The 27024-nt window shown below is 48.2% G+C and overlaps 1 protein-coding gene across 2 annotated transcripts; it reads left to right on the top strand.

Annotated features, from left to right (window-relative positions):
* On the top strand, window positions 1–26538 carry PNPLA4 (patatin like phospholipase domain containing 4). 2 transcript variants are annotated; one of them, XM_032880227.1, is made up of 7 exons: window positions 1–37; window positions 1188–1372; window positions 4966–5060; window positions 5228–5363; window positions 16299–16364; window positions 25401–25553; window positions 26279–26538. In XM_032880227.1, exons 1-7 carry the CDS (start codon window positions 13–15, stop codon window positions 26408–26410), a joined length of 792 nt encoding a protein of 263 aa, XP_032736118.1. In that variant the 5' UTR covers window positions 1–12; the 3' UTR covers window positions 26411–26538. The 2 variants fall into 2 exon arrangements, with proteins under 2 accessions (XP_032736118.1, XP_032736120.1); XM_032880229.1 differs by lacking the exon at window positions 1–37 and adding an exon at window positions 830–845.
* Window positions 26539–27024: the final 486 nt, after the last annotated feature.

Raw genomic sequence — 27024 nt, forward strand, 5'->3', positions numbered from 1 at the left:
GGGCCGCTCAAGATGGAGGTGCCTCAGAGCTGCATTGGTAGGGCGGAGCGCTGGGCGGGCTCTGGTCCGCAGAGGTCTCTCCCGGAGGTGGGCGGGTCGGAGCCGTTTCGCAGCCCCCAGGCGGGTGCGCCGGCGACCCCTCCCCCACCAGGTCCCCAGGCCCCCGCAGTGATGCTGGGCCTGCGCGTACTGCCGCCTGGACGCTGAGCGGCCCCACTCCAGTCCACTCTGCCCAAACGAAACTCAAACCCGGGCTCGGCTACGCGGGCCGAGCCCGCTCCCGAGCCCAACGAAGGTCTTAGGCCCCTGGACTCGAGGCCCGGGCTGAAGACCCCGGCGTGGGGGAGGGGTGGGGACGAGACTCCGGGGGGCCTCCAGGTGAGCCGCTCTGCGGCTGCGCGATGGCGTGCACCTGTGCCCCTCGGGCCCGCGGAGCCTCCGGGAAAACACTTGCATCGTTTAACTGATCACGAGTGGGCGAGTGCCGCGAGTAACCTGCCTCGGGGCCTTCAAATGCCCTTGCCGGCCGTGACCTCGGTCTGTCTCGAGAACCTGGGCGAGCCCGTCCATACACTGCTTCGTGGGCATCCCTTTCGTGTGTTCCTTTGGGTTTGGGGTCCTTCAGTATCTACACGGGTGCCTGCAACGCGAGCGTGCGGCCAGGGAGGCAGGGGCTTTTGAGATGCACTCGCCGTGAGCTCGCCTGTCCTTTGTGTGGAACTCGCTACTTTGTTGGGAACTCGCTACTGTGTAGCGAATCCACCTTCCCAAGAGTAGCCGGCCCCCAAGAAGTTCAAAAAAGATCAACAACAACAAAAAAGACCAGAATCCTTGCCACATGTAACGTAGTGATCTGTTTCTTGCCGGGCACATGAAATAGCAGATTTGCACACACTATGTGATGAAGACATAGGGCACTTCCCTTTTTTAAAATTAATACAGCTGTATTGGGCCAAGATGAGGGTTTTTTAAAAAAGTTTCCTTGAAAATGTTGATATTGAATGAGATTTTCATGGACGATACTGTATTGAGCACAGAACATTTGTATTAAAACAAAACCTTGGAAGGATGAGGCATGAGACTACACAGCATGTGCAATAAACTGTACCGACTGACGGCCTTTTTTGTTTTTGGTTTTCGGATTTTTATTTTTATTTAATTTATTTTTTATTTTTATTTTTTTGCAGCTAGAATGAAGCACATCAACTTGTCCTTTGCAGCATGCGGGTTCCTGGGCATTTACCACTTGGGGGCAGCATCTGCACTTTGTAGACACGGCCAGAAGCTCCTGAAGGCTGTCAAGGCCTTTGCAGGGGCTTCTGCGGGATCCTTGGTGGCCACCGTCCTGCTGACCGCACCAGAAAAAATAGAGGTAATGAACTTGTAACCGGGCTGCATTCCTCGCCAGCAAACTAACACCCTGCCCCCAACATGAAGGCTACCCCCACCAAGTGAACTGCAGAGAAATAATCCTTTGCCTGGCTAACACAAAAGGTTAAGAGTTTTCTTTCAAAAATTAATCATTATGCACCTGTCTTCTGGATTTGGGAAAGATTATTTCGGATCACAGTGAGGCAAGGAAATAAAATGCCTTCCCCCCACCCTTCCCACCCTTGAGTGTCTATTTAGTCTTAAGGTCCCAGCTCTCTGTTTCTTTCAAGCAAAGGATATTCCTTCTTTATCTGATCATGAAAACAACCAGCCCCGTTTTCAAGACCGGGAACACAGGGCCGATAATGCTTTGTTCCCTCCCGTTTACAAACAGGTGTCTAAAGGAAAATGTGGAGCAAGAATTCCTATTCATCAGAATGATGTAGAGATTTTATTTTTCATTCTCCCGGTTAAAAAACTGTGAATTCTAAGCAGTCTCTCCAGAAGTAATGAAAATTAACCTTCATTAGGTATTACACTGGATGCCATCTATGTTGTAAAAATGCTTTCTGCTTCTAGACAGCAATCCTGCATTTGCTGACTGTCTTCTTCTATAGGTGCCGAAAATCCTATTCACTCGTAACTTACACACTCTAGTGGCTTTGAACAACCAGTCAATAACGAACACGTTCGTGCCCGAGAATAAATTTAAGTCCCATTTAAAATGTCAAAACTACAAAACTTGAAACATCCAGACTCTTGTTCTCATCAGCTAGGATGAGCTGCTTATGTAGGAAATACTGGATTTGAAGCCAGTCCTACGAGAACCCACTTATGTTTTCTTCCTGTCTCTGCACGGTTGCGTTCTGGGAAACCAGGGAACGGATGCGGTGCTGTACACATTGCAGAGAACGAGAACCTGAAGGCAGTGAACGTAGACGTAAGGTGTGAACACAACCCCCACCGCCCCCAAAGCTAGCAGGACCATATGAGCTGGATTTGCAAGCTAGTTCCTTTCCAGAACTCTTGAGGCCAGGGACACCGAAGCGGTTGTTTTCGCCTCCTCAGTGCCATCTTTCCGTGACGTGGCGCAAATCCTCAGCTTTGCAATTGAACAGATTTAGTTCTAAATCGTATGAAGTGTGATTTCCGAGTAATGTGACTCAGAAATACTGCCATAATATAGCCACTTAACTGAAATTCTGTGGTGTTCAGACAGAGAAGGTTCCTTTGGATCTGAGACTTGATATCCTATTTCAAGCCAGATTACCTGTTCTTGTATCTTTTTTCAGTGACTCCGAGCCCCTGCTGTACTGTCTAGCTGTGTGGGTGAGACTGGGTGGGCTGTTGGGTGCGTAAAGGAGCAGGACGTAGGGGGTGCTCACACTGGAAGGTATGAAACGATTCTCTGTCTTTACCTGGACCATCCTCATTTCTCCGTTGTCAAAATAAATTTTCAGCCCAATGACTTGAGGTTATCTTATTTCTTTTGTTTTTAGCATTGGAAATACACCATTGCTTTGAGTTTTTTCGCAAACTGTTTTCTACTTACTCACATCCGCGTTAGCTCAGCTCTTGCGGATGGTTCCTCGAGCTTTGCGGTGTTGTGACAAATACGTGAGTAATTAATCTAGCTCTGAGTTTATGCATGTATAATTAAGAGGAGCACCTGATGCTGGATGTATTTTAGGTGGCAGGCAAATTTAGACGTCCGTATGGAACCGCTCGGTGCTGCAGGCCTTTTCTCAGCCCATAATCTGCAAGGCACGGTGTGAGGTACAGTGGAGAGCACAAAGATGAGGAAGCCCCTTGCTTAATCAGGTTCCAGTGCCGTCAGGGGATTGTGTGTCTGTGTGTGTGTGTAAGTAAAATTAATACAAGAAAGTAGGTTAAGTGGGCAGTCTGCCCTGGTAGAAGGAGCACACATCGCAGGGCAGCTGCCCGACAGCAGCCCTGTGTCCACTCACGACCAGAAACCACCACCTCACAAACACAAATCTGGCTGTCTTACTCCCCTTCCCCTCCCCTGCCACCCACAGGGCTCTGTTTGGACTTAGGACAGGATCCAGACTGCTTGGGCTGCCTCCCGTGAGCCCCTGTGACTTGGTTCTCCACTGGCTCGCTGATGATGACTTTCAGGCTGGTGGCCCTTGCTGGCTTGTGCTCCCAGCTGTCCCTGCCAGTCTTCCTCATCTGCCCGCATCTCCTGTCCCGCTCCTCCTCACATGTTAGATCTTACTCTAGCTGTCTCCCTGCAGGCAAGCCTTGGTTGACGCCCACTGTGTAGTATCTCTGTTGCTCCTTACACTAAATGACCACAAACTCAGTGGCATAAAATAACACACAATTATCGTCTTAGATTTCTGGAGGCCATAGTTCTGGAAGGGTCTCCCTGGGCTAAAACCAAATTCTCAGCCAGGCGGTGCTCCCTTTGGGGGCTCTGGAGGAGAATCTCTTTCCTTGCCCTTTACGGTTTCTGCAGGCAGCGTGCATGCCTACGCTCATGGCCCTTCCTTCCATCTTTAAGCCTTAAGCGCACCCTCTTCCAGTCTCTGTCTCTGGCTGTGACACTCGAGCCTCCCTCTTTCACTTACAGGGATCCTTGCGATGACACCAGACTCGCCTGGATAAGCCAGGATAACCTCCCCATCTCAAAATCTTTCATTTAGTCACTTCTGCAAAATCCCTTTGGTCCTGTAAGGAAACCGTCACAGAATCCAGAGACTAGAATGTAGCCATCTTTGGGGGAGGGGGGCTTGATTCTGCTTATTGCACTTTCACAGCGCTCTCGTCGTGTTCTGGGATCTACGCACTGAGGCAGTCCTTGGTCTCAGGTGGGCAAGGCCTCTTGGTACCTCATTGCACCCGAGTCCCAGTGCCTAGGACCCAGTACAGGTTGTGTCGTGTGTAAGTTAATAAAAGATAGAGTGACCTGGATTCAGACCCTGTCTCTAGACGAGTTTTGATGAGCTATTGGGAAAGATGTTTAATCTTCCCAGGCCTTTGTCTTCTGACTCGTCAAGTGGGGTATTATATCCACCTCCCAGGGTTACGAGAGCATGAGCTTCTGGAATCTGCATCAGGGAGTCCCAGCACAGTACACGCCCACCCTCCTCACCACTTGGAGGCTCCTAACGCCCAAGACCAGTCATCATCACGACTCCTCTCTTGGTCATTGCTGTCGTCCTTAGTAATCAGAACTGTTGCAATCAGACTGTGTCAGAGGTCACAGAATTGGGATGGGAGAGGAGGTCAGTTGGGCTGAAGACATGTGCTAAATGAGAATCAGAATTGAGCCGTCAAGGATTTCCCACATGTGGGCAAAGCCCTTGGAGGTGGTTTAAAAAGAAAAGGGGGGGGAAAAAGTGGATTTGGGAGCCACATAGCTTGCTGGGGGACTAAGCATAGTGGGGTGAGGACAGGTCGGGTGGGTACTCACGCAGCTGGGAAGGAAAGGGGCACTGAAGGCTGAGTGTTGGGTTTATAAGATGTGGGGTCCAGGTGCCTTGTGGGATGGCCAGAGAATTCTGGAAAAAGAAGGAATTTTCTCTTTCTCTACAAATCATAGGTTCACCCAATTGTTTTCTTTTTCAGGAATGTAATGAATTTACCTACGAGTTTGCTGAAGAAATCCGAAGGCAGTCTTTTGGGGCGGTGACACCCGGCTACGATTTCATGGCCCGACTGAGGTACATACATGAATATAGAACATTTCCCTCAAAGCGGGTGCGGACAGACGGCGGAGGACGCTCTGTGTAAACTGGGGCACGCTCGGGGCAGCGTTCTCCCTTCTAAAATATTTACAAGATGTTCAATAATTCAAGGTGAATAACGCAGGCCACTTTTTCTTCTTTAGAAGCGGAATGGAGTTGATTCTCCCTCCCAACGCTCATGAGCTGGCCCACAGCCGCCTGCACGTATCCATCACCAACACCAAAACCAGAGAAAATTACCTGGTGTCCAACTTTCCCTCCAGGGAGGACCTCATTAAGGTAATGCAGCCACATCTCACAGCGGAGAGATTCAGCGAGGACTTAATTCCTTCCCCCAGGCCATGGGCATCACCGTGTTCTTTAGAACCAAGGTTTCCTATCATGCCTGGAACATGATGAGGGCTCGATCAGTGATGTGGGTGGTGAGTGGCTTAACCGGTGTCCCTCAGAGGCCACCTCGGAGGCCCCAGCGACCTCCCGTACTGGGTCTGTGCTTTCCCCATGATTGCCGGCTCGCCCACGAGCCCCTGGGAGGCGGGTCGCCCATGCGGCTGGGGTGCACAGTGGTACTGAGTGCCTGGCATGACGTCGCTGGTATCTCCCTGTTCCTGGAAGACTTCGTTCTTCTTCATTCTGCGGTCTTCTTCAGTCCGGCACAGGCCTTCTGTCCATCAGGGAGGGCAGGTGTGACTCCTGCCCTTTTACTGCTTTCTTCTTTTAAAGAGAGGAAACGGGTGGAGAGATTTTACGTGACGTGCACCAGGGTCATACCGACTGGCTGCGGGGAGGCATTGTGGACCCTGGGTCTCTCGACGTCCCCATCTAACGTTCCATTTCATCCTCCCATTCTGTTTTCATGCTTTTTCTACACATTTGAAAGTTGCTCGGTTGCGAATTTATTATCTCTGGGAAATACTTTGGCTAGAGTTGCAAATACAGTGTGCTTGCTAAGGTAATATATCAAATATTTGTAAATGGGAAAGAGCGCACTTTTCTTACAAAAGCCGGGCAGTTTTTTCTCTGTTTTCCCTTTGGAGGGAGTCACGGCCAGCTTCACGCAATGTGAAGAATGCGTGTTTGGACACAGCGGTGGGCGATGGATTGAGGGTAAGTGGGGAAACTTCTGCCCGAATTACATGATGAACGCATTGATTTTTACTATCGAGTCTATCTGTTGGAGTTCTACTGTGTGAATGATATAATCTGAAATACCTAATGAAATGCTGAACTGACAAGTAAAATTACTTTGTGACTTAATAGATTAGAATATTTTTACTCGGTGTGCTGACTGTGCTACTCTTGCGCTTACAAATTAACAGTCTCTCCATCGTAGAAAAAAGACATTTTGCTGTAATCCGGTGCAGACGTGCAAGCTGTACAGGGAGGAGCTGCTCAGTCCACACCTGGGTTGTCACCACCTGCCAGTGTCAGCACAGACACGGGGAGCTGTCAGTGCGCTGGGCAGGGCTGCGGTCACCGTGTCGGAAGGCAGGAGGCATTCCATGCAGTTGTTACCTGCTCCTTGTGTCCGTCCTTGGCTTCTCTCTCGACCGTAGCAGAGCCCCTGGGGTTCCCGTAACCCTCCTGACTTACATCACCGTTCATGTGCTATGTCGCTTACTGCCTTACGTACTCAGCGTTTATTGCAGATCTTTCCTCGCGTGAGTGTAAGCTCCCAGTGGGCAGGGTTTGCTCTGTTTTGTCTGCTGTGACAGTCCCCGTGCCTGACGATGGGAATGGGTAGGTAGATGAACTGAGCTGGCATCTGTGACAGTGGCCTCACTGGGAACAAACAAAGGGGTGCCTGGGTGGCTTGGTGGATAGAGCGTCCAACTCTTTTTTTGTAAGATTTTATTTTTTTAATCTGAAAGAGACAGCAGAGAGCATGAGAAGAGACAGGGAGAAGCAGTCTCCCCACTGAGCAGGGAGCCCGATGCGGGGCTCGATCCCAGGACCCTGAGACCATGACCTGAGCCAAAGGCAGTCCCTTAACCAACTAAGCCATCCAGGAGCCCAGAGCATCCAACTCTTGATCATGGCTTGGGTCTTGATGTCAGGGCTGTGAGTTCAGGCCCCACACTGGGATCCACAATGGGGGTGCAATCTACTTAAAAAAAGAAAAGAAAGAAAGAAAAAGAAGACAGCATCTGGATCCTACATGTTGAGTCATCTTTACAAAATGACTGAGCTGGTCAGTGGCCTGGCTGGGACCACCGACCAGATGTCCAACGTTCTGCTTGATGACATCCCATGCTGGATATATTATCCTCCTCTCGGTTCCTTTGATGTGACAATGTGCTTGGCTGAATCGTGGCCTGCAAAGATGTCCACTCCGTAATCTCCGGCACCCGTGGACACGCCACCTCCCACAGCAAAAAGCATTTTGTAGATATGATCAAGGTAAAGATCCTGAAATGGTGAGATGACCCTGGATTATCTGGGTGGGTCCCAATAAATCCATAAGTCCTTGAAAATGGAGATCGTCCCTGGATGCCATGCACGTTTGCAGTTCCCAGCTCTCACACTGGTAGAGCACAGAGGTAGTGGGTGCTGTGGGCCGCTCCCCTCTGACGGCCAGCAAGGCAAAGGGGACTTAAGTGCCCCAGCAGGAAGCATTGTCCCCTACAGCCTCCCAGAGGGAATGCAGGCCTGCCGATACCTGGGTTGTAGCTGCACGAGACATTCTGATCTCTAGACTATGTAGTAAGAGATTTGTTTGTTATTTTGAGCCTCTAAGTTTGTAGTAATTTGTTACAGCAGCAATAGCAAACTACTGCAGTAAGTAAACATGATTTTTTTTTCAATTTCCTTTGTTTTGGATAATAACTATTCAGAGAATTGGTGTAATTACTTGAGTTCACTGAACAGAAGAGAAATGGTTGACACAAATGTGTAATATCTTGTAAGGAGAATAATTGAATAATTAACATTTATCCTAGGTTATACAAGAAGCATTTTAAACATTGAGCAGAATGCTCTAACCTTTTTCAGAACTACAAATTGGAAGGATGGATGGATCCTGGATGGCAGACAGTGGCTAGGAAATGTCTGAAACCCATCCCTGGAATACTAAGAAGCAGTTAGTTCAACAGTAAGCTCGGGTGGGGACTGAGGGGTGAGGAGAAGGCATGGAGAAGAAAGAGAGCAGACTCCCTCGTGGTGGGGACATTATGAGCTTCTGTGCTCTGAACAACGAGGAGGCCAGTGGCGTATTGCCCAGTGAGGAGCCACGCGGCAGTCTGGCCATTCTGACCACCTCGGACGGTGGGGAGGGACAGGAGCAAGCCGTCTGCTGGCCCTTCCGCTCCCTCCCTCCCAGGGAGATAGGAGGACCCTGGAGCTAAGCGGGGAAGCAGTGCCACGGTGCACAGTTGGGTCTCCTGGCAGCTTTGCACCCCTGGGCCCTCAGCACACAGCCTTGGGTTTCCTTCCCAGTATTCGGAAATTCTGGAGGTGAGAGAGACAAACGCCGACATGGGCCGAGAGAGTAAGAAGAAAACCAGAGGTAGAGGATGTCAGGTGTCAGTTGGCCGCTAGTGAAGGAGTCTGGGAGTACTGAGTACTTAGGGATTTCAACCACCGCATTGCATTTTCTACCCGTTTTATCATTAACTTGTTTATTCTCTAACTAGTGTTTTTATTTTTTTTCTAAATGCTGGCCTCTTTATTACCCACCGGGTGACTGCCACGTTTAATTCCAAACAGGGAGTCTCTGTATGTTAAAGCGTGTGTGCGCATGTGTATATGTGTACGTGTGTCCAGTCCTTTGTGCATGCGTGGGTGCTCTCCTACACTACTACGTGTTTTATGTGCATCTCTCAGTATCGTATCTAGGTCTGTCATTTCCTGACAGTGCCCTCCAGCGCGAATGATGTTCAAGCCTCAGTTTTTCCAGCTGTGAAATGGACGTAATAACTCAACCTGTGTTACCAGGGAGAACAATGAATAAAGCAAGTAGAAGCGCGTTTCTGGCTGTTGGTCACAGCCCGTATTCAGCAAATAGTAAACAAGTCAGGTACTAAGCCACACACGTGACTGGTCGGCATGCCGGTGTGAGCCCGTCATGACATGTCAAGTGTCCTGGCCTGCCCTCTGTGGAGCGGGAGTCAGCCTTTCTTGCACAAGTAGTTCTCCTCCCCTTTCCTTATCCTCTGTGTTCACGACTAGTGTGCTGACCTACCTCTGCAATATCTTGGGAAATGGATCATTACCTAGTTTTACCACCTTTTGGCATAGGATTTTGCATCCCTTAACCATTGGCTTTCTTTTATAAATGTGCTCTTGTGTGAGGACTCCTACTTAAATTGTATCAAGTTCGCTTATATTTGCATAAAAGGTTAGTCTTTCCTCTGATATCTGCCACGATAGCTGAATATTCTCTAAGAACTTGTATTGACCAATTATGTGGTCCAAAGATTCCCTTTTCTTTCTTTCTTTTTTTTTTTTTAAGATTTTACTTATTTAAGAGAGACAGAGATAGCAAGAGAGAATATAAGGGGGAGGACACAGAAAAGGAGGCTCCCCAGTGAGCAGGGAGCCGGACGTGGGGCTCGATCCCGGGACCCTGGGATCATGACCTGAGCCGAAAGCAGACGCTTTACTGACTGAGCTGCCCAGAGGCTCCCAAACATTCCCTTTCTTTAGGATTGAATTTCCATAGTGTTCTGAACCTCACGTGCACAGTGATGAAACTCATTGCCATGGTCTGAATGTCTTAGTCCCCCCCCCACCCCCAATTCATATAGTGAATTCTGAATGCCGGATGGGATAGGATCAGATGAGGGCGTGTGGGAGAGGAAGAGGTCTTGAAGGTAAACCCCTGTCCGATGGGATTAATGCTCTGATAAAAGGGACCCCTGACCCCTAGCATCGTCTTTCTGCCTTGGGAGGACACGGCGAGAAGCAGGCTCTCACCAGGCATGGAGTCTGCTGGCACCGTGACCTTGGACGTCCCAGCTTCTAGAGACGTGAAGAATCAGTTCCTGTTGTTTAGAAGCCACGTGTCTGCGGTGTTTTGCTGCAGCATCCCAGATGGACGAAGACAGAAAAGCGGTTGTGCGACGTGGGGGCGCTGGGAAGCGGGTCACGCACAGAGACTGGGAGAGGCGCGTGCTGGAAAGAGCCCACGTCACTGTGAGGGGACCTTGAGAGGCGCATGTGCAGAGGACTTGCACAAGAGAGACGTGAGCTGCAGAGACAGCCTCGTCTTCTCAGAGACTCCTGAAGGGCCATGAGCAGAACGGCGGTGGGACTGTGGGTCATGAGGTCTCCGACGGAAACAAGGATGTGGTCCTGGACACTGGACTAAAGGCCTTCCCTCCTGTGGGGGATCCGTGAAGGCTTCCAGTGTTTTCTGGAAGATGGAACCTGCGAGAGACAAAAATGGGTATTTGACGAGGCCGTGCTCTAAGCAGAGGGTTGAAGATGCTGCCTGGCGTCTCTTGCCCGCTTGTGTGAAATGCAAGAAGAGAGAAAGGCCTTAGAGGTGCAATCGCTTATCAAAAGCAAGGTCGAGCTGAAAGACTTGGCCCGTTCTCAGCCTGTCCTTCCTGAACAGGGACGGCGTCTTCAGAACGGAGCTGGAAGGTGCGGCCCACGGCCACGTGATGTCCAAGACGATGGAAGTATGACCCATGAGCCACTGCAGACGTCCTCAGGGCTGCCCCTCTCCAGAGAAGCCCAGAGTTCAAGGGCGACTGTAGACACACGCTCTCCTCGCATCGGACAACCCTCCTCCGCTCGGAGCCATGGGAGTGGAGACCCCAGACACGAGGAAAGCTCTGGGGAGCTTCTGGCAGGACGCTCAGAGGTGGGACGCCTCCCCCGCCCAGCAGAGCGTCCGGGGCAGGACCCGTCACCATGGGCCTTGCAGGGCCGCACGGCACACCAAGGAGAATTATCGTCCGGTCTTAGGGTCGAATGGCATTTGTCCCCGTGCACTTCAGACTTGCTCTGAACATGTCACCTCCTTCTGCTTCCCTAGTTCTCCCTTTTGGAACGGGAATGTCTATCCTGCGCCTTCTCACCGCTTATTTTAGAAGCACAGAACACCGGGATCTCACAGGCTCACAGCGCGAGAGCAGATTGCCTCCGCATGGAGGGTACCTCGGGGCTCACCAGGGTTGACTGAGATGACATTTCGGGGAGACTTGGAACTTTGAGTTGCTGCTAGAACAAATGAAGACTTTTTGGGCTGTTGGGAGGGATTGAATGGATTTTGCACAAAAGGAGGACATGAATGTGGGGAAGCCAGGAGTGGAATGCTACGTTTTGAATGTTTCTGTCACCAAAATGTGGGTGGAACCTAACTCCCACGAGATGGCATTAGCAGGTGGGGCCTTTGGGAGGTGACTAGGTTATGAGGGCAGAACGCTCACGAACGGGAAGAGCGCCCTTACCTTATAAAGAGATCCCAGAGAGCACTCTTGCCCCTTCGGTCACAAGAGGACACAGTGAGAAGATGGGAAGTGAGCTCTCACCAGACACCAGACCTGCTGAGGACAGGTTCTTGGACGCTACAGTCCCCAAAACTGTGATGTTGTTTATAAGTCCCACAGTTTATAGTATTTTGTTGGAGCAACCTGGATAAGACTGAGATCATCGGGGCTGGTAGTGGTGGTGTTTCCGCCCCATTCTCTCCCACTACAAGGCAGGCATGTGATCTTCAGATATTATTTTGTCCAGAATTTACTTCTGTCAAGTCCGCCCCTGCTCCCCTGTAGTGACTGAGCGAAGAAAGGGAGATACATGTGATCTGTGCTACCACACAAGGAGGAGATGACACCCCCCCTCCCGGAGGATCCCTTTACATAGTTAGACCAGAGCCCCAAGCTGTCCCCCTCCTGCAAATGCCTCACTTTTTGTTCTCCTCAACCAGAGACTCATTTTGGTTGCCGCACGTTTTTCGGGGGAGGGGAGTGAGTTGAGGGGCGGATGAAAATAGTGTTTGTTCCCTTGGAGGATGAAGGCCGCTGATCATTTATGGCTGTGGGTCGGTTGTTTTCAACAGATGAGTACCAAATTGAGACCCCATTTTGCAAAGGCAATGGTGCTTTGGTGATGGAAGAGCTTAGCCCTTGTGTTGGATGGAGTGTGATTGGGATCATTGGCACAACGTCTTCGTCCCTTGGTCTCTTGGGGATCGTTGGCACAAATTCTCCATCCCTTGGTTTCTTTATAAATTGGAATCCACGCTGTGCCACCTATCCCACAGTCTGAGGCAGAGGTCACATCCATGGAAGTGCTTCCTCAGGTCCTTTGAGTACCTACCAGCTCAGGGACCCTGGCACTTCTGACTCTTTTCCTGTGTGCCATGGGACTGTGTGAAGTCCTTTCCTTGCGAGCCCCTTTACACATTATCCACTGATGTCTGTGCTATTTGTCTTCACAAGGAAAGATGCGATCAGGAAATCCAAGCACATTTTAATAGAGCCTTCAGCCAAGTGTGATTAGGGAGGTAAATCCTTTGTTTATAAGAAACTCGTAGTCACTTGCACAGCTGAGCAGAAATGATTTTGAAATTATCCGTGCCGTGGAGCGGTGGTGCTAGAACTTGTCTGAAATAGGATCAGTCACTGAATTCTTCAGGTTTCAAGCTGATGGACATCAGTGGTCTGAGCTGGTCTTTTCACCCAAGTGAAAGCTCATTGATCTGTATTCCCAGAAAGGCTTTTTCCTGTGTCCCCCTTAAGAAGAACAACTCTGTCTCCGTTGCTAGGATGTTCTAGGTTTCTGCTCTCATAGCGAGAATGCTCTGATAGCAAGATCGTCTCCCATCGAGCCCTCTGAAGGTGAAGTAAGGCCTGAATTTAAGATGGTCCTTATCTTGAGAAGACTGGGGAAGATAAATTTGAATCTGTCTTTGAATTTCAACTACGCCAGCAGGTTCTGAATAAACAGCCAGGTCCTCATTAAACTCCACAGCAAACTTCAGGCATGAACGGAACTTGTTGGGAATTTATTCTCCGAGAAAGCCAGGCCACATAATTTTCTAAACACCCCTTTTCTATAAAATGTGAAATGAAAAGAGCTCGTCAGAACGCGGATTGCATATGCACTTGGCAACATTTACACAGTTGCTGCAGGAAGTGACTGACGTATTTTCATCATTGTGTATTTAGTAAGAAGGAGACAAAGCAAATCAATGTTTGAACCTCCCTGCATCGCTTAAGCCGCTGGGCCGTGGGATGGGCCATGAATGGCAAGACTCCAATTTCTGCCTCAGGGTTGTTAGCTATGGTACCCCTGATATTGGGGTCCTCTGTTTCTCTGTGGAGGGTGTCCTGTGCACTACAGCATGTGTAGAAGGATCTGCGGGCTCTCCCCGCTAGACGCCAGTAGTACCCACACCCCTCAACACACACACACACACACACACACACAATTGTGACATACAGTACTATCTCCAGACATCGCTAAACGAAGACACTCCCTCCCTTTGCTAAGAACCTCTGCTCTCCAGGGACTGAGACTGAGAAGACTCTCCCCGGAAAAACAACGCTAAGACACAGCCTAAGGACACATTTATGCCTCCCATCTTACCCAAGGGCCTGAGAATATCGCTTGTCTCTTTCTTTAGAAAATCCTCTTTGCTTGCCATAAAATGGCCAGAAGCGGACCGCACAGGAATAAGAAAAGCCACTTTGTTCTTAACTGGGGGAGCTAATTTTCCCACCAAACGTAGTTTGACCTACAAACCAGCAGCGAATATAAAGGAAAGTGAGGGATGGCAGAGTAAATACATTGATTTAGAGGAGCGACAGGCATTTTCCCATTGGGTGAGCTCTTCCTATCAGCGAGGAGGATGCGAACTATTCTTATCTGTAGGAAAGTAATTGAATAGTATTTTTCAACCAAACACCGCAAAGGAGTTCCAGGCATTAACGTGTGAACTTCACATTATACTCTGACACGGGGGGAAAAATACACATAATTCTGATTCTAATGATAGTGATTTTTTTTTTTTCAGGGCAGATATAATTATGCAGCATAATGAAATAAATCGCTATGTTTACAGAGCGCCTTGGGCTCTTTAAAGAGCGTGAAGTTGTGCAATTTCCCAATACGTGTGCTATCCACAAACTGTGTCCGTTATTGCCACACTGCGATGGGGCGTTTTGCCAAATAACGTCATTAAGTGGCCACAGTGTGCCCGCAAAACATACCTAGGGTCTGTAATTGTTTTTTGAAAGGAGTAGCCGATTGCTGACAGAGCCAGACTTAGGGTGAACGCAGGGCCCGTACGCAGAACTGCCTTTCTCTGAAAAGCACCCAACTGCTGATGCTTTGGGACTCAGGAGGTTGGCCTCTGTCCTGTCGTCCCCCGCGGGCTGGGGAGGCACTGTCCCGCCAATCCAGAGAGCGCACCCACTCTTGCTTTTCTGCTTTGTACGCTGGGTGCGGCCCGCATCAAAACATGGCATTCTGTCGAGCCACTCGTGCCGAGGGGAATGCCTGACGACGGGCCTGTCTGCACTCACTCTTCTCGGTAGACCGTGCACCCATCTCACGCAAGGTTGTTGCCCTTGTGCTTTGGTTTGATGCGCTGCCTTCCACATCCCGCAGTCCTTAGTACCCGGCTTTTCTTTCTGCACTAACCAGGTAGCTCTTCTGGCACCGAGCAGCAGCCTGGGACCACGGAGATGCGGGACACGTGTCATTCCCTCCCCCCATTCCTGCTGGAGTCCTTGCGTTGTGCTAGGGTACCAGTGAATTTGTGACCACACAAATCTGACGCCCTACATGCTTCTGGGCCCCCTGGCGGGAGCCCGGTGCTGTGAGGCCCTCTCTGTCTGTCCTCGACGTGCCCCCAACAACATGGGAGAATCCTCATTTCTCCCGCGGGTCAGACTGGCAGGGAAGCACCAGAGGAGGAGGGGATGGCCATCTGTCGAGAATCAGCCCTGGGAAGGACTGACTGACCGTGCAGGAGACACACAGCCTTACCGTTCAGCAGCTTTAGGCAGCGAGGAGCCAGCATGAGGCGTTGCATAGCTAGGGAATCCTGGGCCAGCTTGCAGGACACGATGGAGACCCGAGTGGGTTTCAGCTGTGGCAGGTGACAACCCCGAGGACATTTCCAATAGAAAGCGCATGTTGCTGGTGACTAGATCTCTTATTTACTCACAGTTCAGAATAAATAGACCTTTGGGAGTTAACCTCAGAAAACATACCTGCAATACCGTTTCTTTGGGGGAAATGACCTCTGAGTTCTCAACAATTCTACATACTTAATTTACAAATCAGTTTTGGGGCCATAACCCATTTCTGAATACTACATGCCCCGCCCCCAAATCTCATGAAATCCTTCACAATGAACAGCCATAGCATCTTCGCTTATAGGCTGGAAGATTATAGCTTAAATGTTCAGTGTCTACTGCTTTGTCTTTCCGAACAGTACGGATCTGGAAACTATACTGGAAAATAAAACACGTACATGTCAAAGGTTCCCAATGCCCAGCTTCTTCCATTGGAAGAAATGGTAATATTTTAAAGGGCAACCTTTTTTGACTTTCCCAAAGGAAGATAAAGGATAATTGGGTCTGTACCTGCCACTGCCTCATTACGTCTCTAGACCGTGTTGCTAGCCCACGAAATGTCTCACTCCCCTTAGCAACATCCTGTGACAAATTAGAACACCACCAAGCTGCAGGCTGGTCTCTGCTGTGAAAACCAGAGCCATCCGCTCCTCGGAAAAATACGAGTGCCCCTGACTTTCTTGCTATTTTTTTTTTTTAAAGTAAACTCTGCAGCTAGTGTGGGCCCCAAACTCATGAGCCCAAGACAAAGAGTCAGGCTGTACGGACTGAGCCAGCCAGGCACCACACGGGTGCAATGTTAGAATGATTTTTAGTCTATGCTCGAGCACTGTGACTAGCTCAGGAGGACGTACTCGAGAACGGGGAGCCTTACCCGGAGTTTACTGTGGGAGGGACTCCGTTGTCTGTAATTAAAATCCCGATCTTCCTCACGTGAAGCCAACGGAGCCGCAGAACGTTGAACTGTACGTGTCCCTCCAAGGTCGTCTCAGATATGGAAAGTGCTGTCTTCCAGTTCAGTGTCCTGTGTTCTTTGGAGATAACGGAACTCATGTCATGTCTTACAGTATGATGTTATTTTTTGAACAATTCCACATTTTATAGTCAATATATCAAATATGTTGCACGCATGCGAATGCCCACGTTTATGAGCTGTTTCTTCATTTTGTTCACGTAGGTGCTGTTGGCCAGCAGTTTCGTGCCCATTTACGCGGGACTGAAACCGGTGGAGTACAGAGGGCAGGTAACGGTTTCTCATAACCGATGAATTACCTGTGACTCCTGTAGTCACAGGTTTCCTTTGAGCGATCCGATTTTATCATGATTCTGGTAGTTCCAGATGAGCTTATATGATTTTTTTTCATAATACTTTTATTTGCAACAGAAAAAACAAATTAAGTACAGGGGCCTTGGGACTTTCTAGTCAGGATGTCGAGATTCAGAATGATCAGGGAGCTTCTTTTTTCATTTGATTAAAAACTTCATTCCTTGTTTTAAAAAAAAAGACTAAACGACTTCAGAAAAAAATTAAGTTCTATTCAGCGCTCCTTCTGTTAGCAGAACTGCGCGGTCAGGTGGGAAAAGGCACCAGGGCCCCACATACCCTCCCCGCCCGACCAAAGCTGGAACCCTGTCCCCTCTGTCCGCCACACAGGAGCCCCACACTGGGGAGCAACCCCCTCCACTGTCAGGCCCGTCACTTACCCAGGTGCTTGTCAGACGGTCTGCGCTGCAGGAGAGCTGTCCTCGCGTGGGGCTGCCGCTGACGGCCGGGGGCGGGTCCGGGGAGGGGAGGTGAGAGGTGAGCACCGACAGCTCACCCCCCCCGCAGTCTGCTCCTGGTCAGCACTATGGGGAGAGGGTTTCTTTTCATTGTTTAAAAAGATTTCGGTTATTTATTTGAGAGAGAAGGACAGAAGGAGAGAGAGAGAGCGCACAAACAGGAGTTGGGGAGAGGGGCAGAGGGAGAAGCAGAGTCCCTGTAGAAGAGGGGCCCCATGTGATGCGGGGCTCTGTCCCAGGTCCCTGGGATCATGACCCAAGCCCAAGGCAGCCACGCCCCCGACTGAGCCCCCAGGCACCTCAAAGGAAGGTATTTTAGCAGCTCCTTTACCGTCCTACCTCCCCGGGTCCTACACAGGTACACACCCCTATAATCAGACACAATATCATGTAACACATGCCAGTGATACACATTTTATAATGAAATACACTATCTACTTACGATGAAATACACTATCTACTCACCACGTGCCAGAGATACATGTTTGTAATCAAACACAGTATCATTTTAACACATATAAGGGATAAGTGTTTATAATCACATACACTATCTGACACATACCAGAAATACGCATTTTATAATCAAATGCACTATCAACTTAACACATAACAGAGATCTGTATTTCTAACCAAATACAGCATCCGTTTAACACATACCAAAGACACATATTGTAGAATCAAATATGTATCTTTCCTAAGATTTTATTTATTTTTGAGGAAGAGACAGTCCGCATGAGCAAGGGAAGAAAGAGGAGGAAGCAGACTCCGCACTGAGCAGAGAGCCCGATGCGGGGCTCCATCCCAGGACCCTGGGATCATGACCTGAGCCGAAGGCAGAGGCTTAACCCACTGAGACCCCGGGTGCCCTCAAATACAGTTACTAATTTAACACCCAAAATCAGGCACATACTTGTGGAAGAATAAAGGCCACGCGTTTTACTGGTTTCATGATATACACAATATGTATTTAATCTCTAGTGGGTACGTGAAAAACGTTTGATATCCGTCATTCATTCATTCGCACGTTCACTCACTCACTCTGAGGGCCCAGCACCGTAGCTGCACGGAAGGAAGGCCCTCGTACGAATCTCTCACCTCGCGTGACTGGGAACCTGTCTGAGTTCTGATCTCACGAGTCCTCATGGTTTTCTTTCTTGGAGCTCTCCTGGCCTTTCCAGTCCTTTGCTCCCTGTTCAATCGTGGGCCCCAGTTGCTCTGCCCCAGGATGACTGTCTAAAGGGACGGGGGAGGAGAGCGAGGGACAGAGACGTTAAGTAACTGGGAAGGCCATGGAGGTACTAAGAGGCAGAGCCTAAGCGTGACCGTTACTCTGACTCGAGCTCTGTTGATTAGTGGTATGCGTACGGTACGTACAGAAGGCTCAAGCCCTCTCTGTGACTGGTTAGAAACAAAATACGCATTTTTTAAGAGCAACATAAAATGATTTAAACTTCAGCACACCAAAGCAGGAGATTCAGTTCCCAAGGAGCGTGAACTATGTTGTCATCTAAAATTTTGTTTGGAAGGTATCGTACATTACATAATTAGTTGACTTAAAGTAAGTTAACCTTTTCTTTCTTACTATAAGAGTAAAAATTCATATTTATTTTTAGCTGTAAATTTTGAACACAGATACTATCAAAACCAACTCTGTCTTAGGAACGTTAATTTTATAATGATCTAAAATGTCATCGTTTTTACTTCAGAGTTTCAATTTATAATAACAATGATAGAAATGGCTCCCTGGGAAACAATAGTAAGGTGTTTTAGAGATTATGTATTATGAAAGTGGGGAGCGGGAGTCCAGTCATGAGAACTGCCAGTGTGATCAATGACTCTGAAGTGGTGACAGGGCAGGGAGGATGTCCATACAGCATGTGACAATAACAAGGTGGGAACTTCAGAAAGGGAGGATGGAGTCAAGGTGACAGCAGAGCCGAGTCCCAGACATTGTCCCTGACACGATGCTAAACACTTTCCTGTTGAAGTATTGGTAAGAGTATCACGAAGCAGGTGCGGGTGGGAGAGGCTTCTACTTTTTTTGCACCATCAACTTTTCTTTCCTTCCTTGAAACGGAGTCAGAGCTGTTTGCTGGACTTGGAGGAGTATGCTTAAAAGGCCACATTTCCTGGCTTCCTTTGTCACCAGCTGTGGCTGCACACCTAAGTGCTGGCCAGACAGATAAGCTGAATTACAGAGGGACCTACCTTCGTTTACTTCCTGCTGCCTGGAACCTTCATGTGATGACTGGAACCATAGCAATTGTTGTGGATCATGAGGACGGAGAAATCACCACCTGGAGATGGCCCCAGAGTGAGCTAGAAAGACCCTAAATGATTTGGGGAGGCTACCCGTAGCACACCACCGGGCATTTTCTTTTTCCCAGAAAAGGAAGTAAAACTTGTGCTGTGACTGGTTGCTGTCAGTGGCAACAGAAGGGATTACTCCCCAGTATCTAAAGATGAGGTATGCAGATGCAGAGATGTTTGGTTGCTTCCCCGAGGCCACCTAGCTACTAAGGGGGCAGCCTTCCCAGGAGGATCCCCAACCACTGTGTCTCTGCCATCCGTGCCTCTTGCCCCAGTTTGCATAGTGTGTCCCTTCATCTCCCTCAGCTTATCTCCCTCCATCCCCATTCCTGCTTCTTTGGTTTGTGACCTCATGACTAGCAGTGGTTAAAAGGGTCAGCTGTTCTCACCTGCATTTCCCTTTACGTGACTGAGCACTTGGACAAGACTGTGGAAGCCCAGCCGTAACTCTGCAGCAGGGGATGCGGCCCCCAGGCCGGGAGAAGGATGGAGACCAGCACTGAGGCCCCTGACCTTGGGCAGGAGGACAAGGTCTTGCTAATGACCCACGTGTGTCCCTAGTAGACACATGATAAGTACTTAATTTTGATGCCTTTTGAAAGCGTTCGGTATTCCTCGGTGGTTTAGTGATGTCCACCAAGAGGAGACGGCATGTAGCCAAGGACGGACAGTGCCCTCAGAGACCTTGTCCATTGACGCAGACCCCAAAAACAGCGCAGGCTCGCTCTGTGCTCATCGCAGACTCTCCATCAGCCTGATAGCCTCCCATGGTGTTAGAGGGTTTCTAGGCCAAGTTATTTTCCAGAACTGTTCCATTTTCAGGGAAATGGTTCGTGTGCTTTAAACACAGTGTCCTGCTGTGGGTGTGAGCTTTTCCTAGGATTTAAATTACAGAAAAATTTCCATCATGCTGAAAACGTCTCTCAAGTTCTAGGTTTTAAAGTTTTCGTGGAATTCGGGTCTTGACTGGGGTGTTTGCTGTGGTGGTTTCTCGGAAGTAAGGGAGGTTGTGCCCACAGTGGGGGCAAAGGGAATGGAGGACGACTTGCACTGGGGCCATCAAGCCTTGGGACACAGACAGAGCAGTGCCCGTGTGGCAGAGACCAAGAAGGGCCACATGCAGACTCCGTTCCTGCCGGCCCCAAGCAACGCACAGACCTCCTTGTTCCACATCTGGTAGAAACTATGTATTGAAAATAGTGGATTTCATTAATATATATTTGTGGACCTAATGTTTTTATTTTTAAAATCAATTATTAATCACTTAAAAGTGTCATACTTTTGTAACACTGAGGATTACCTTGACAAACAGTATATTTCCTTCCTAACCTGTCTACCAGCTGTTTGAAGTGGAATGACCTCTATTTCCTTTAACCTAATTTTTAAAAAAATAAGTCCTCATAGGAACGCCTGGGTGGCTCAGTCGGTTAAGCATCTGTCTTTGGCTCAGGCCATGATCCCAGCATCCTGGGATAGAGTCCCAGTTCAGGGTCCCTACTCTGCGGGGAGTCTGCTTCTCGCTCTGCCTGCCACTCTCCTGATTTGGGCGCTCTCTCTCTCTCTCTGTCTCAAATAAATAAACAAAATAGTAAAAAAAAAAAAAAAAAGTTCTCGTAGCTTTTCCTGGCTTCATCTTTTAAGAGCATTTTTAAAACCTTATTTATAGTAGGGAGTCATTCACAGCTGAATACACAAATGAGAATGCAAACACACTGAAGGTCAGACTTGTATCTTTTACTAATGACCTTTCTATCCGTATGTATGGCCTCCGGACATGCATTACATCAGGCCACGTTTTCGCAGGTTCTTGCCATCAGTTTGGAACAAAAATGAGCATTTTCAAGAAGAGCTCTTGACTAACAAGTTGTTTTGTTTCTAAGAGATGGCACTATGATTGGCAAGTGACTAAAACGTCCGAATAACAGAATAAGAGCATCTTTAGAGCCGACAGATGCACATCTCAAGAAAAGCTTCAGAATTTGGGGGTTTTTGTTGTTTGTTTGTTGTCTGAAATAAAATTCGGGTAATATGTTGACTTATATAGAGAAAATTTAACATTGACTTCTTCGGGTCTATTGAGCATTTTTCATGGGTTCTAAATTATTAACTCTTTCATTATTGACAAATGTGAGGAAAGGAGAGCTGTGGAATGGTCTACGTCACTATGTACTTGTATAAAATCATTACTACAGACCTTAGGCTTCTACTTCTTTATGATTTAGACATTTCACACGGATACGTGGCTCGGTCCCCTCAAAGGCTTGGTCACCAGCCACCAGGCGGGACGGAAATCCCCGCATCAATTCCCAGTTCATCTGAAAGAGAAGGCCTTATTTTTCAGCAACATTCTACAATTTTTTGCATGGTCTTTTTGAAAAAAACACATTATTAGTCTTTCACGGAATATTTTTGATGTAACACTCCGTGTTTTCTCAAAATTGAATATCACCATTTTTTAAATAAAAAGTGAGACGTTCCAAAATTAAGACAATGTACCCATAATCTTTAGTAAAATAGTAGTAGGGCTGTTCAACCTCTTCCTAAATTTCTTATTCATTTTCAGCCGTCTCCCTTTTCTTAAGGAAAGTTCGTCGATCTCTCCTTCCCGCTCGTGTTTCCTTACTTCAGATGGGAGATCCTGACCTATGTCGTGGAGAGCAGGCATCTCCTTGTCTTTCCGTCTCTCCTCCCTGTCTCCATTCTGAGACTCAGGGACCGAGAATGTTCTGTTGGACATGACGATTTTTCCTCTATTTCATACAAGATAAGACAGGCCTGCAAATGCCGAGTAATTCGTCAGGACTTAGTTGCTGCCCTGGCCACGCCCTCTCCCCCCGCAGGAAACGGTTCTGATCTCCGTGGCTGTTTTATAGTGTGGGAGAAGGAAGAGTGCAAGTGAGGGGACCAGCCGCACACCTTCTGCGTGCCTACTCCGCAGGAGGACGGGGCACATAACTTCCGGGAGGCGCCCGCGAGGAGATACATGCGGCATGGTGGGGCGTGCGGGCTCCGCTGACCCGGTCGCTCAGCTTTGCTGTTGCCGTGGGAAAGGAGCAACAGCAAAACATAAACTAGAGGGCACGTCTATATGCCAATAAAACTTTATTGACAAAAGCAGGTGGTGGGCCGCAGTTTGCCAACCTGCAACCTAGCGTGACGAACCCTGCAAGCCTCAGTGTCCTCTCCTGTAAGATGGGAAAACTGATGATAACGAGCATGACCTACCCATCTGCTGGCACTCTCGAAGATTAAACTAGGTCATACGGGGGGTGGTTTCATAAACCGTGAGGCCCTGTGCCATGGTGCTTACAATAATTCTAGCTTTCGACATGGCGTTCGTTCTCCTGACAAAGAATTCTGGAGTCATTTGCTTTTTGTCTTGCTCAGGAACATCCCTATCTCGGTGTCCACATCAGATGTCCTGAAGTCCTTGCAGAATGAAATCATAGGCCCTTAGAAGAGAGATTACTTCCTTAGCTTTTCCCCTTTAGTTATGGACCAAGAATTGTCTGAATTTATGAATCGCGGAACATGTTCCTCATCTGTCCCCGAGCACATCCGTGTGTAAGGCCAACTTGGGCACGTCCTGACGCGTCATAACCTGGCCTGTTTGGGTGGGACAATTCCCACTGTGCCTTTAGAATTGGTACGAAACCATCACGGGAAGCACCAGCACAGTTTGCTTCTCTCCCCAAAGAAGATTCCGGAATCACAGAAGCTCATGGCGGTAGTGACCACCTTACAGAATGCTGCCCATAAGGTGGGAAGGATGAGATGACTTGTAGAAACATGTAGCAAACCACCCGCGAATTCGAGGACCGCAGCATTTAAATGCAGGCGTGTAAACTAGAGCACGCTAAATATAGAAGATCCCCACTTTTAATTTGGGGGCGAGGAACGTTTCCTGCTGTAACCATTGTATCTAGAGATATTGCTAGAATCTGCATGCCTGCAGGAATGCGTGGTTTGGGGAACAATTCAGCTCCTGAGAGTGTAAATCAGGAACCCAGTTCAGAGCTCTTGGGAGATTCTGAGCTGGTACCGAGTACGGTTCTAGCGGAGCTGGTAATGCTGCAAATCTAATCAAGACATTGGATAAGCTATATGTTTTCCACCATCATTTATCCAATCAGAATAAGCTAACGAGAGGGAGGAAAATTCAGAGAACTAATTTTCAGTTCCTGGAGACAGCAGTCATTAGCCCTGTGGTAAATGAGAGCATTCTGCACCGTGATGAGCCAGACGGCCCTTCCTTCCTTCCCTTAAGTTGAGCGAGTCAGATGAGCGAGTCATATGACACACGGTACATATTTCTAATTTCGCTTGATGAAAACTACCCAGACTTTTCAATCATTGGTGATATAGTCTATTGAGAATACGAACGATACTTTTGGAAGGTTTTTTTTTTTTTTCCTCCCCCTCTCTAGCGATGAACATATGCCAGAAATCCGTATCCATGCCCAAAGCAATCAGAAAAACAAACGGGAGCTCTGGGACGAGGAGGCATGGAAGGAGAATTTGGGGGGCTTCTCACTGCAGATCTCCCTTATTTTGAACTGTGTTTATAATCATATGTAGACACAAACACATGGGAACACGGGTGTGTTGAACACACATACACACATGAATGTGTCTATATGAGACACAGAACGTAATTACATGGTGATCTCTGTTATGTTCTGTTAGAACGACAATATGCAGTTATGCAGGTTGATGTATTATAATCCACTCTACTTCTGTTTTCTCCGACACCAAAATGCACACCCCTCAAATTTTCAAGACGCTTTCCCTTTTCATGTATCTAGTTTTATTCCCTCTGGCGGGGCGGTGGGGGCAGTTAGTGGCTGGGGGAAACCATTGTGTACTGTGCAAGGACTGATTATTCCGTCACTAGCTTTACCAATAAGGAGTAAAACACACACACACACACACACACACAGACACACACAGACACCTTAGAACAAAACGAACGTGTGTTTTAACCAAGTTCAGGGCATTTTGTATTAACTCGTTTCTCTCTCCTCGCTCTGCCTTTGTGCTAAACAGAACAGCTTGGGTTTTCCCACGTCGCATTCCACATGTTCAGGGGAAACAACGTAGCAGAATTCTCCACTAAAGGTTCTTTGGCGAGGGGTTCTCAACCATTATCACACTGTTTTTTCCCTGTCAACTGAAGGTTATTTCCATCACAGACACAACTTGGAGAAGGTGTACTTCTGTTGCGTGTCTGTGTGTCTGTTTTTAGACCTGATGATGTCAATACTCTCCGTTCACTTGCTTTGAAATGGGTAGCGTAAGGATTTCTGTTTCTTTGTCCTTTTTCCTAACATAGTTATCCAGGAGCTTCTGGAAGCTTTTCTTATCTGCTCTGTCCATCTGTCCCCTTTGGATTTGGGTCTAAAAACACAGAACCTCTTCGGAGTTCAATAGCGTGTTTTGTTTTGTTCTACATGTCGTACTTCCCATTCTTTCTGGCTTTGAAACCTCATGTCCTGTAGACAGGTGCCACTTTAGAAATAGAAGGATTTCTGGTTGCTCAGCTTACTTTTAAGTTTGCGACAGGAAATGCCAGTTTCTACTACTTGTAATAAACACAGAATGTGATGGTGGATGGTCTACGCAATACCAACTGTGAAGGTGGCTTTCCACTTTGACATAATTATGCACCCCAAGCTTATTCCATGGCCTCTTGTGTATGCACTGTTATAAACATTTAGGTACTTCTTATGTACAATAATCCAGTTAAAGGTTTTAAACAACTAGAGAGGGAGTGCCTAGGGGGGCTCAGTCGTAACGTGTCTGCCTTCGGCTCAGGTCCTGATCCCTGCGCCCTGGGATCAAGTCCCACATCGGGCTCCCTGGTCACTGGGGAGTCGGCCTCACGCACTGTCCCTGCTTCCATCTTTCTCTCTGTCTCTCATGAATAAATGAAATCTTTTAAAAAATAAATAAGCAGCTGGAGAGGCTTTCCGATTCTGTGAGGTTCTCATAATGCAGGTAAATGATATGTATGTAAAGAGTTGTACAGAAATCCCCCATCTGATGGGTGATGATTGGTAGTAATTTAAGAGTATTTCCAGGGCATGGATTCTATGAGAAGGAAAACGCCCTGTTGGAAAGTCTGTGCTCATCTTCGTAGCAGGCGTGACGTTGACGTGTGCTGACAAGGGGGTCTTTCTTTCCACAGAAGTGGGTGGATGGAGGCTTCACGAACAGCCTGCCCATCCTTCCTGTAGGCCGGACGGTGACCATCTCACCCTTCAGCGGACGCCTGGACATCTCCCCGCAGGACAAAGGACAGCTGGACTTCTACGTTAATGTCGCCAATCAGGACGTAATGGTGAGCCAGAGGCACCATTACATTTGCAGATTATCGCCTAAAAACTACCACACGCTTCCGAAACTTTGGAAGCTCATTGATAATTTTATATGCAAATGGGATCTTCTCGGCCATAGGGTTTCTGACTAGTCGACAACACACGTCACGTCACGCATGCACATGGGCCTGGGGAACCTACGCACCGTGAGTGCACAAGCCTTTCACTCTGTACTATCTGTTTGGGGAAAGTTCTCTTTTTTTTTCTCTTCTTCAGGACAGAGAACATACAGTAGGTTTTCAGTGCAATTTTAAATCAGATCATTTGTTTAAAAATGATCGTTAAGTATGGCAAAGTACGGGACAAAAGATTTGGGGCTTAACTGAATAAATTAGGTGAAATATGGGCTCCCTTGCCTCCACTCCCGGTGGTTGTGTACAGGAGGCCATGTTATGGGTAGGGGACGTGGGTGGTTGTCTCCTCTGGGGGTGCTGCTAGCATCCAGTACGTAGGGGTGAGTGCTACGAGTCAGCACGCAGCCCCCCGCAACAGCCAAGTGTCTGGCCCCAAACGTCCTCACTGCCGAGGCTGAGAAACCCTCAGCTCGTCTAGGGCTGAAGTTAGACCTTTAAAGTTCCATTTTCTCCAACCGATTTTGTAAAGCCACGATTTGTATCTACGGTAAGAAATCGTCGGTGCCGTTAACCGGTGCTGTAACTTCCTCTAGCTTCAATCTGTTCTCTTCTAGCTGTCCGTGGCAAACCTGGTGAGACTTAACCAATCCCTCTTCCCTCCAAGCAAGAGGAAAATGGAATCTCTGTATCAACTTGGCTTGGATGACGCCATTAGGTTTCTCCTCAAAGAAAACTGGTTTGAATAGAATGCTTGTGAGTTTATAATGCAGAGAAGACTTCATACTTGGTTTGTTGTTTTTTTTTTTTTTAATTTTTGTCCACATCGTTGTTGATGGAGGTTTCTAATGAAATCATTAAAAAAAAAACACAAAACCTATCAGGATTCTCTGTTACTAGTTTTTGTAATATTTCTGATTGTTTCTTCTGTGCAAGGAAGTGAGAGGTATTTTATTAGGCAGGACGTACGCGGGTCCTGAGGAGTCCTTTCCAGAGAGCAGACAAGTCCTTTGGAAAATTTAGAGGGTAAGCAATTTGGGTGAACCATGGGGTGTTGAAACTGGAGGGCCACCGTTCTTCCTACGGACAATGCGACATTGGCAGCCCGGAAGCCCAGCAGATTCGGGCACTAGGGGGTGGGGTTTGCCTTTCTCTTCAGCAGAACTGCATTCCCTGCCCACTTTCCTCTTTTTAAACCCCAGCCCACCCCGTGTATCCCCGCTAAGGTGATTATCAGGCTGCTCTCATGGTTCCCTCTTGTAAACCCTCAGCTCTCCTTAATACCTCTGTCTCTTTACCCATATCTCTATCTCTGTCTCTTACAGCTGATGTCTTGCTTCCTCTCTCTGTCTACGGCCAGGCC

The sequence above is a fragment of the Lontra canadensis genome, unplaced genomic scaffold (assembly GCF_010015895.1).
Source record: "Lontra canadensis isolate GAN:19392208 unplaced genomic scaffold, GSC_riverotter_1.0 scaffold68, whole genome shotgun sequence".
NCBI lineage: Eukaryota > Metazoa > Chordata > Mammalia > Carnivora > Mustelidae > Lontra > Lontra canadensis.

Coding starts and splice junctions, on each gene's coding strand:
- PNPLA4 (XM_032880227.1), top strand. CDS start 13: ATGGAGGTGCCTCAGAGCTGCATTG. Junction 38..1,187: donor GGTGCCTCAGAGCTGCATTG/GTAGGGCGGAGC, acceptor ATTTTTTTGCAG/CTAGAATGAAGCACATCAAC. Junction 1,373..4,965: donor CCGCACCAGAAAAAATAGAG/GTAATGAACTTG, acceptor TTTCTTTTTCAG/GAATGTAATGAATTTACCTA.